Below are 11,436 nucleotides of genomic sequence, written 5' to 3'. Positions count from 1 at the left end.
AGAGTCCACATGTTGGTCCAGCATTGTGGACAGAGCGAGTCCACCGTCCTCCGCAGTGAAGCAATGGCATGCATGTGGTTCAGAGCGGCGCTGTTGTTGTGCGTCCTCATTGGGCTTCATGCTCAGATAATGGTGGACAACGAGTACTTGAGGAATGACAAAGAACAATATGTCCTCCTGCAGAATCTGGAGGAACGCGTGGACAAGCTGGAGAGGGATGCCGCAGAAGCAGGTAGATCAGAAAGACTAAAGGTATTACGAGTGGTCTTGATATATGCCCTAACACCTCATGTGTCACCTTGCAGGCAAATATACGGTGGCATTTTCAGCGGCGCTGGTCACTTCCACAGATTGGACCCACTTGGGACCCTTCAACACAGACACCACGCTGGTCTTCAAGAGGGTGGTGACCAATGTGGGTCACGGATATGACCCTATCACAGGTACAATGTCAGCTAACTCGCACAGCATTTCTTGACAGCTGTTGTAAGCTAGCACAATGACATCTGCTGATGCTGATGACATCTTTAAGTCAGCACCACCAGGGCACGCTAACAATGGCGTGACTGTACCCCTGCAGGTATTTTCACAGCCCCCGTCAAGGGCCTATACTTCGTCATCTTCACCGGCTCCGTGGGTAACTCTGGGTCCCTGAACGCAGCGGTGATAAAGAACGGCGACAACATGTTTGCCATCTTTGACACAAAGGGCCCGTACAACAGCGTCACCAACGGGATGACGCTGGAACTGGAGGTGGGAGACAGGCTATGGGTCACCTTGTGGGTCAACAAGAGTATTTTCGACCAGAGCCGACTCAGCACTTTCAGCGGCTTCCTCATTAAACCAATGTAAACATTACGAGGTCACATGATTTGGAGACTGAAAGCAATAAATCGCACTGACCTTGAAGCACAATATTAATGTGTGTGTGATCATTTCTAGGGATGTAACGGTATCCAAATCTCACGGTACGATATTATTGTGGTATATGTCCCCCCCCGCCCCCCCAAAAAAAGAAAAAAAAGAATAAACACTTTAAAATGTTATAGTGTGTAAAATTAAGTGGCATAAATGTTTAGGATAAACACACTCACTGTAATTCAACACAAACATAATGCTCAAATGTTCTAATCATATTATTACTCCAAACAAGTACATACTGTGTATGTATATGTATGTATATATATATATATATATATATATATATATATATATATATATATATATATATATATATATATATATATATATATATACATATATATATATATATATATATATATATATATATATATATATATATATATATATATATATATATATATATATATATATATAGATATATATATAGATATATATATATATCTATATATGTATATATATATATATATATATATATATATATATATATATATATATATATATATATATATATATATATATATATATATATATATATATATATATATATATATAGATATATATATATATATTTATATGTGTGTGTGTCTTTAAAATAAAATATAAACATCCAGTGTAACAAATATAAAACAATAATGCTTTTGTTAGTGTCTTTCAACTTTTAACTTCAGAAATATTGTCCTCTGTAGTGGACGTCTCATAACGCTTTGGATAACATGGTTTGAATGTTGATTCTATTAAGTTAGCTGACAACTTAACGTTTAGTAATAAAAATACCTCACAAATTGATGCCTCGCCCCTTGGCATCAAATATATTTTTCTGGTGGTGGTAATATAAGAAGCTACTTGGCCTATCAAGTAGCTTCTTATATTAATTTTGTTCCCCGCAGTGGAGAGTCACCAGACTTTTTTTTTTGTCCGCGCTGCTGCTTTGCGCGTTTCCTACTTAAAACATGGATAACAAGTCAATTTAAACCACAAGTTGATTCAATGTTCTTGAAAAACAATGTGGGTTAAAACTTTGGAACTTCTTACTGGCTTTATGTGTCATATTGGTACTTTAATCTTAATCTTCAATCTTGGAAACCATTCAGACAAAGGCGGCGACTTTGCCTTACAGTACGCAGACCAAAGAGGTTGTGTTAAGAGGTTTTATTTTCACCAGGGTTTGTTAGTTTGTCTGTTAGCAACATAACTCAAAAAGGTATGGATAGATTTTAATGAAAATTCAGGAAATGTAAAAAACAACAACAATCCTTTCTCTCACCTTCACGACTTCCCGCACACGGACCTTGCGCACTTGAGCTACGCAGGGAATTATGGGAGATGTAGTTTACTTTCAGATCGGCCAATTTAAAAATGCCAGCAAAAAAACCACACTGACCAGGTTTTCGTTTTTATACCGTCATATGACATGGTAGTATTGTGATGATTTTGATACTGAAATACCCCAGTATTTATAATACAAAACACAATTTGTTGTCATCATGTCAATGATGTCATAAGTATCCTCAATGAAAGCGTCTCGTATTTTGAACAGAAAAGATAAGAAGCTGTGTTCTACAGAAATGTGTCTTTATTGGAACTGACTGTTCAGTGATAGTTTATTCATCTTTCATTGTGAAAAGCAGTGACTTTTGGTATAGTAACTTGCTGCTGTCAATAGTGAAGGTTTGCATCATCTTATGTGACCATGATGATATTTCAGCTGCAGCCTCTGTGTCAGTCGTCCAAACCTGTCAACACATGTGATGACATCATTACCGTACTATGAAAACATGACGTTTATGTGCTCCATGATGCAAACATGCCGTATGAATCTTGACTGGCCTCACCTTACTGGCGATGGAGCTCCTTACTCATCCAGGCCTTTCTTGATGGCTTTGTCCCTGGTCTTGGCCCTCAGTTTGTTCACCTGCGACTCGGCCACGTCAGCTCGCTCTTGTGCTTCATCCAGCTCGTGTTGCAGCTTGCGCACTTTAGCCATGTTGGCGTTTGCTGCCTCCTCTGTCTCCTCTGCGGCATGTTTGTAGGACTTCACCTTCACTTGCAGCTTGTCCACCAAGTCCTGGAGTCGAGCCATGTTCTTGCGGTCTTCCTCAGTCTGGTAGGTGAGTTCTTTGATGCGTCGTTCATACTTGCGAACGCCTTTGACGGACTCAATTCCTCTTCGCTGCTCCGCCTCCAGCTCATTTTCCAAATCTTTGATGCAAGACTCAAGTTTTTGGAGTTGCTTCTTGCCGCCCTTCATTGCGATCTGCTCAGCCTCATCCAGACGAAGCTGCAGGTCTTTGATAGTCTGTTCCATGTTCTTCTTCATGCGCTCTAGATGTGCGCTCGTGTCCTGCTCCTTCTTCAGCTCTTCAGCCATCATGGCTGCATCCGTGATGGCCTTCTTTGCCTTTTCCTCAGCATTGCGATTCTCTTGAATGACCTCCTCCATTTCGTTCTGCAGGTGGAGGAGGTCCGCCTCCTGCTTTTTCTTCTGGTTAATCAAGCTGGTGTTCTGTGAGTGCAACAGTTGCATGCGTTCCGTCGAGTCGGTCAGCTCCTGCTCGGCCAGTTTTCGACTTCTCTCTGTCTGTTCGAGAGCAGCCCTTACCTCCTCCAGCTCGGCCTGAATTAGATTGTTTCGACGTTCCATGACAGCGATATTCTCCCGCAGGTCATCGTTACCGTGCTGGGTGTCGTCCAGCTGCAACTGGGTGTCCTTCAGGAAGACCTGGAGATTCTTCAGTTGTTTTTGGCTGTCAACCGCTTGCCTGTTTGCTTGGCTGAGCTGGATCTCCATCTCGTTGAGGTCACCCTCCATCTTCTTTTTCACTCTCAGTGCCTCATTGCGGCTCCTGGTCTCAGACTCAAGAGAGGTCTGGAGTGAGTCCACCATTCGCTGGTAGTTTCTTTTGGTCTGCTCCATTTCCTCATCCTTCTCTGCCAGCTTTCGCTCTATCTCAGCCTTTACCTGGTTAAACTCCAGTTGGGCTCGCAAAATTTTGCTCTCCTCATGCTCCAGAGAACCTTCGGCCTCCTCCAGTGCCGATTGTAGCTCTGCCTTTTCCTGCTCAAGCTGCTTTTTCATCTTCTCCAGTTCACAAGCACTCCTTCCGCCTTCAGCGAGCTGGTCGGTGAGGTCGGAGATCTCCTCCTGCAGGTTCTTGTTCTCTCTTTTTGTGGTTTCCAGTTGGTCCTGGGACTCCTCGTAAGCGTTTCTTAGTTTGAAGAGCTCGGTGCTAAGCGATCTTGCCTCCTTCTGAGAGGCTTCAAGTTCACATTGCGATTCTTCAAACTTCTGTTTCCACTCTGCCAAGACTTTGTCAAAAGCCCGTTGTTTTTTATCTAACGCAGCCGAAGCTGCGTTGGACCTCTCTAGGTCCAGCATCAGGTCCTCGATCTCATTCTGGAGTCTAAGCTTGGTCTTCTCAAGCGACGAACACTTGGCATTCGCCGCTTCGATGGCCTCCTCGGCTTCCTGGAGTCTCAGGACCAGCTTCTTTTTTGCTTCTTCTAGCTCCTCAGTTCTCTGGATTGCATCGGTTTCGTACTTGGTCCTCCAAGCCGAGACCTCCGTGTTGGATTTTGACAATGCTCTCTGTAGCTCCGCCTTAGCTTCCTGCTCCTCTTCAAACTGTTCTCGGAGCAGATCGCAGTCGTGGCGAACAGACTGTACGACATGGGCAAGGGCGTTCTTGGCCTTGACTTCCTCCTCCAGTTGTCTGCGTAGATCCTCCACCTGCTGGTTGTATGAGTTCTTTCCTCTTGTTAGCTGAGATATCAAGCAGTCCTTTTCTTCCAACTGACGTCCAAACTCGCCATTCTCAGCCAGCAGCTTGGCCCGCTGGGTAGTCATATCATTGATGGACCTTTGGGCCTCCTCATATTTGCTTTTGTACTCTGTCATGGCATCCTCCATTGTTCGACACATCTTTTCAACATTGGATTTATTCTTGGCCACGCTCTCCATGCTTGAGGCAAAGTCATCTAGCTCCAGCTTCAACTCGCTTTTTTCCTTTTCCAGCTTCTGCTTGACTCGCTGCAGGTTGTCGATCTGTTCACCCAGTTCAGCCACGCTATCAGCGTGCTTTTTCCTCAATGCGGCGGCAGTGGCTTCATGTTGGAGGGTTGACTCTTCCAGCTCTCGACGCATCTTCTGAAATTCAGCATCTCTCCTCTTATTGAGCTCCACTTGTGCCGACGTGGCTCCGCCCGCCTCTTCCAGACGTTCGCTGATGTCCTCCAGCTCGCGGGAAAGGTCTGAGCGCTGCTTCTCCACTTTGGCTCGAGCTGCACGCTCGGCATCTAGCTCCTCCTCTAGCTCCTCGATCCTTGCTTGATTTTCTTTCAGCTTCTTTTGGAACTGTCCTGAAGCAACCTGCTCGTCCTCCAGTCTGGCGGTGACCTGGGCTACCTCAAAGTCTTTTTTCTTGAGCTTTTCCTCTAGCTGCTGCTTGTCATTTTCTAAATCCATTAAACTCTCCTGGGTCAGCTTCACGTCCCCCTCCAGCTTTCTCTTTGACCGCTCTAGCTCCATCCGGACTTTCTTTTCTTGCTCCAAAGAGCCCTCAAGGTCATCCACCTGCTGCTCCAATTTCACTTTGGATTTGCTCAGACTGTTGGCTTTGTCCTCCTCACTTTGAAGGTCATCTAGTGTCTGCTGGTGAGCCTCCTGCAGAGCTTTCTTCTCTTTGTTGAGCTTCAGTATGTTATCATCCTGGGATGCCATCTCCTCGGTCAGGTTCTTCACCTTGTTCTCCGTGGCGTGTTTCTCTTTTTCAACCTTGGCCAATGTCAGCTCGAGGTCATCTATGTCTTTCTTTAACTCAGAGCACTCGTCTTCCAGTTTTCGTTTCTTGGCCGTCAGATCCGCATTCAACTCTTCCTCGTCCTCCAGTCTCTCGCTCATCTCTTTGAGCCTGGCCTCTAGTTGAATCTTGCTCTTGATGAGCTGTTCACATCGTTCTTCAGAGTCTGTTAGCGTGTCTTGCTCAGACTGAATTTGCAGAGTCAAGTCATTTTTCTCTTGAAGAAGAGTCACTATTTTCTCCTCGAGCTCCTTTCGACGTGCTTCTGATTTCTCCAGAGCTTCCTTTAGCTTGTTAAACTCATCTTTCATGTTGGCCATCTCCTTTTCTGACTCGGCACTCTTCAGCAGGGGTTTGATTTTGAAGAAAAGCTTCATCCATGGCCAGTTCTTTACACTCAGGAAAGAGCGAAGGTTCCATTGGACAACCATTAGGGCATCTCTCCGCTCCACTAGTTTCGCAAACTGGGCCCTCATTAGCACCGCTCGAGCATTGGCCTGGATTCTAGTGATGATTCGTGAGAGCTGCTCATCTCGCATCTCCTCTAGGGTCCCCAGTAGGCCGGCTTTAAAAAAGACTTTGGTGTGACCGAACTTGTACTGCGTGTGGTCGATGTCCAGAGATGAGAGCAGCTTCTCAGCACTCTTCTTGCAGTCGATAAACTGACCCTCGGGGATGGCGGAGGCGTTCAAGATTCGGTACCTCTGTTTGAAGTCTCCGTAGAGGACACGGTTTGGAAAACCTTTCCTGCAAATACGGATGCCTTCGAGAACACCATTACAACGAAGCTGGTGCATAACCAGGCAGTTGTCCATGACTCCTGGAGTTTTCCTGTCATTTGGAATCAGGCAGCGTACAAAGTGGGGATGTGTGGTCTTCAGATTGGTCATAAGCTTGTTGAGGTTTTCTCTATGAAGAGCCGAAACCGTCTGGAAGGAAGAGCCTTTCTTCTTGGTTCCTTTGCCTCCCTTGTCCCCACTGTCACCACCTGAGTAACTTGAAAACAACACACTTAGAAGCTTGAGTGAGGACTTCTGATACAAACCGACCACTGTTTCATTGAGGGGATCTTTGTTTTTCACCAGCCAGCCGCTGATGTTGTAGTCCACGGTGCCAGCGTAATGGACCAGAGCAAAATGAGCCTCTGATTTTCCCTTGGCTGCCCTGGGCTTCTCAAACATTTTGTTCTTGCCCAGATGATTGTCATAGAGCTTGGATTTGAAGGTCTGGTCACTGGCTTTGGGAAACATGCATTCTTCCTCCAGAATGGACATGATCCCAAGTGGTTTCTCAATGAGATCAATACAAGCCTGCAGGTCCATGCCAAAGTCAATAAACTCCCAGTCAATTCCCTCCTTCTTGTACTCCTCTTGCTCTAAAACAAACATGTGGTGGTTAAAATACTGTTGTAGTTTCTCGTTAGTGAAGTTAATGCACAACTGCTCAAAGGTGTTGAAGTCGAAGATCTCAAACCCAGCAATATCCAGCACGCCTATGAAGTACTGCCTGTGTTGTTTGGTGTCCAGAGACTGGTTGATTCTGACCACCATCCAGTTGAACATCTTTTCGTACACTGACTTAGCCAGTGCACCGATGGCGTAGTAGACCTGGTCCACACTCTGGCCTTTGGTAACATATTCATTTCCTACCTTGACCCGGGGGTGGCACAACCCTTTGATAAGGTCGGCGGAATTGAGCCCCATCAGGTAAGCAGATTTGTCTGCTGCTTCCGTGCTGTCGGGCTCAGCTTGCTCCTCCCGCTGCTTCTGCTTAAACTTCATGTTGCCATGGTGCATGATGGCACCCGTCAGTTTGTAGACGCCCATCTTCTCCTCTGAGGTGAAGCCAAGCACGTCGAAAGCGCTGTCTGTGGCCATCAGCTCCTCTGAGTCGTTGATGGAGGCCACCGTAACTTCACCCTGGGAGATGTAGGAGTAGTCGTACGGGTTGTTGGTAATCAGCAGCATGTCCAGCAGGTCCGGCTTCTGATTGGACAGGATCTGGTAAAAGATATGATAGTCCCTTTCAGCCTTGAGCTGAAAGGTGACGCGGGACTTTTCCAGAAGGTAGGTCTCTATGTCTGCGGAGGACAGCTTCCCGCTGTTCCCAAAATGGATTCTGATGAACTTTCCAAACCGAGAAGAGTTGTCGTTCCTCAGTGTTTTGGCATTGCCAAAGGCCTCCAGTGCAGGATTGGCCTGGATGATCTGATCTTCCAGCGTCCCTTTACTACTGTCTTTTTTGCCTGCCCCACCAACAGCAGCGATGCTGGCGAAATACTGGATGACTCTCTTGGTGTTAACCGTCTTGCCAGCTCCAGATTCTCCGGTAATTAGGACGGACTGGTTCTCCCTATCGGCCAGCATGTACTGGTAGGCATTGTCTGAGATGGAGAAGATATGCGGCGGAGCTTCACTCCTCTTCTTACCTCTGTAGGCGGCCACCACCTCGGCATCGTAAACGGGAAGCCACTTATACGGGTTAACTGTGACGCAAAAAAGGCCGGAGTAGGTGTAGATCATCCAGGCGGCATAGCGCTCCTTCAGGTTGAACAGCACCGCTGGCTCGTGGAGGAACGTGAACATCGCCATGTCTTCAATCTTGTCAAACTTGGGGGGGTTCTGTGGGTGAACGTCCACTTCTTTAACGCTCACTGTCGTACCGTCCTCCTTCTTCACATTCACTGTTCCACTGTCTTTGCTTTGGATTTTTCCCTTCACATACTCTTCCTTGTCATCCACCACAAAGCATTCCGTCTTGATGTCAAACTGCCTTGTCTGAGCTTCCAATCGCTCCTTTTCCGACTTCCTCAGGTATTGGGCGGCTTTTCCGAACTCGGCCATCATTGCATCCGACATTTTTAAGAAGACCGGTAGGACCGAGCAGAAAAACGAGTTGAAGCACAACTGTGATGCGAGGCAGTGTCGATCCGCTTTTAAAGACTCCTGCAAGACCGAATAAGGAAAGAAGTCAAAGAAAAGGGGGAAAAAGCGGATGCTAACTTTGTCTGAGGAGACAAGGCGAGGTCACAGAGAAGACCTTAAACTGTTGCCATTCCATTTTAGGAAGAAGTTAGACTTTATCAACGTCCCAATCCCTAACACGTCTTCATTTAGACGCCACTCGGATGGAGTGTGCTGCAACAAGTACACACACACACACAACCGCACATTCACACACACACACACACACACACACACACACACACACACACACACACACACACACACACACACACACACACACACACACACACACACACACACACACACACACACACACACACACACGTGCTCGCTCACACACACACTAGTTTTTGGAAATCTTTTTGTCTCAAATGTAGTTGTTAGTTTGCTGTTTGCTGTGTGTGTGTGTGCGGGTGTGTGCGGGTGTGTGTGTGCATGCATGTGTGTGCGGGTGTGCGTGCTTGTGTGTGCGTGAATGTGTGTGTGTGTGTGTGTGTGTGTGTGTGTGAGTGGGTCTGTGCGCGGGGGTTACCAGTGAGAATGTGTGTGTTTGAGAGATAGTGTGCATCATTATGCTTGTTATCAGCATGTGCAGTGTGTGTTGTTGTCAGCACAGTAAGGACTACATAACAAGTTGTATTTTTAAGTACACACTTATAACAATGTTAGTAATTACTTAGATTACATTCCTAAGCTGATGTGCAGATCGATACTGAAAAAATTTAATTATGCTCTTGAATACTCTTGAATGCTTGAATGCTCATTGATACTTCAGTCTTTTCAGGTCCATATATATTTTAAACAGGAACACAGTGGAAAGCAACTAAAGGGTTATAAAACAAGTAAGGTAATAAATTGATGCTTCGACGAATAACTGCATTAGTTAAGTATGGAGGAATAATATTTGTGTATCACTGACATCATCTCCCACAAGTAAAAGAAAACCTACTGTAGGTTTATTCAGGTGAAGTTTACTAAGTAATTGATCATTTAAAGATGATTACATTAAAGTACGAGTAGAGTGGACAAACAAGTTGACTTTACATGCTCAATTGTCTTTCATTGTATCCATTAAACCCAGCGGGCCGTGCGTTTCCCACCTAGGCCATCAGTGATGCCTGACTTCAATGATTACCTCTCAAAATAACATCATTTATGTCACCACATGACCATTGCTGGAGAAATACTATACAGGAACACATTTACGCACTACTGGGCATTGGATCACCACCAACAGTGTACAAAACGGGTTATTTTCTGGCGCATTTAAAAATCGATAAACCCACATCAGCAATTAAAACATATCTTATGTGGTACTGTCAAAATTAAAATTGCAAAAAACATATTAAACGTGAACAAATAAAGAAATAAAATATTTGAACTCATAATTTGTAGCACCCATTCGACGCCGTATAGTCCCTGATAGTCGGTTGATTCGAGTGGAAATGGCGGGCATTTCCGTATTTCATCGCCGACATCGTCTCACAAGATGTAGTTTCTCTTTAAATATTCTTCTTGAAAATTGCCTTGCAAATGTATATCCGCCACCTAATCAACGTTTTGTTATCCTTCTTTGAGAGTCAACACTTCCCGCTTCCTACTAACTTGAAACTTTTGATTGCATACTCACTTTGGAATGACAAGTGAGTATCCAATCCCAGTCTCGTTAACATCAGGCAACCTAGATAGGCTACTGTCAAGAACTTGTGATCTGATTGGCTATCGCAACTGTCTATCAACTGTGTGTTTTTTTCAAATTCATCCGCTAACGGTCCCGGTGAGTATCCAATTACAGGATGCGTAAATGTCACGTTCAACCTTAGGCCAGCTAGAAGGCCTTACTGACAACAACTCGTGATCTGATTGGCTATTGCAATTGTCGATCAACTGTATGTGTCCGTTCATAGACGCCTGCATTGTTGATTCTGAGGGCCCCGGGCAGATTTCGTACAGAATGGCAACATAAGCCAGCTGAATTCTGATTGGATACAAACTAAAACTAAAAACAACAGCACTGGAAAGAGCATAATATGACATGAAGAGAATATGAATACTTTTAGATATTTAGGGAAAGTAAATTAAAAATTACATTTATCTTTAATTATTATGATGATTTCTGGTTATGTTAGGCAAGCAGAGAAGGCCTTCCTGACCCTGACGGCTCACCACTGATTAAACCATATCCAATTGTATTTACAACCTGCAAAGTATGTGAAAATACCGTCCAAACATCACCAAATGCCACAAATTCAGTCAGTCATTTTTAATATACGGCACCAAACGCCTTCGGTAATCTCCGTAGATTCACATCACTGAAGTAACACTTCTGCACTCTGACCATGTTATCAGATCAGTCATACTGGAAATACTAAAAAAATTATACAGAGATGTGCTGTCTATCAATTACGATCCCTACATAAGACATGAACACAGATGTTTTTCCTTTTTTTTATGCATTTTTAAGTCGTAAAAAAATAAACAAATAAAAAGTCAGTTAACAATGTAGTCATTAGGCCCTTTTCAGCAGCAGTAACTTTTTCAGGAACTTCCCCACTAAATAAAGTTGCCTCCGTGTTTCCACCAAAAACTAAACGTGTACATTTAGTTCTTTCAGAACCTTTTGGAGTTCCTCCTAGCTACGTGGGACTTTTCCAAGCTACCCGGAACCTTTCCGGTGGCGGGCTGTGCTGTCGAATGCTGATTGGTCAAAAACAGTTGGGAGGCGTTCCTAAAAAATATTTTATCAAACC

The 11,436-nt window shown here is 44.6% G+C and overlaps 2 protein-coding genes across 2 annotated transcripts; one reads left to right on the top strand and one right to left on the bottom strand.

The window, feature by feature from the left end:
- LOC133648790 (complement C1q tumor necrosis factor-related protein 3-like) lies at positions 1-915 on the top strand. The gene is made up of 3 exons (XM_062045223.1): positions 1-232; positions 306-443; positions 581-915. The coding sequence occupies exons 1-3, from the start codon at positions 10-12 to the stop codon at positions 850-852; spliced, it is 633 nt and encodes a 210-aa protein (XP_061901207.1). The 5' UTR covers positions 1-9; the 3' UTR covers positions 853-915.
- A 1,601-nt stretch (positions 916-2,516) lies between these two features.
- LOC133648789 (myosin-6-like) lies at positions 2,517-8,659 on the bottom strand. Its single transcript, XM_062045222.1, has 2 exons — positions 2,757-8,659; positions 2,517-2,657 (listed from the first exon to the last, which is right to left on the bottom strand). The coding sequence occupies exon 1, from the start codon at positions 8,576-8,578 to the stop codon at positions 2,777-2,779; it is 5,802 nt and encodes a 1,933-aa protein (XP_061901206.1). The 5' UTR covers positions 8,579-8,659; the 3' UTR covers positions 2,517-2,657; positions 2,757-2,776.
- Between the last annotated feature and the right edge of the window lie 2,777 nt (positions 8,660-11,436).

This window comes from Entelurus aequoreus, linkage group LG04, assembly GCF_033978785.1.
Source record: "Entelurus aequoreus isolate RoL-2023_Sb linkage group LG04, RoL_Eaeq_v1.1, whole genome shotgun sequence".
NCBI lineage: Eukaryota > Metazoa > Chordata > Actinopteri > Syngnathiformes > Syngnathidae > Entelurus > Entelurus aequoreus.
Note: the sequence above shows the minus strand (reverse complement) of the source record. Positions and strands in the feature narration are given on the sequence as shown.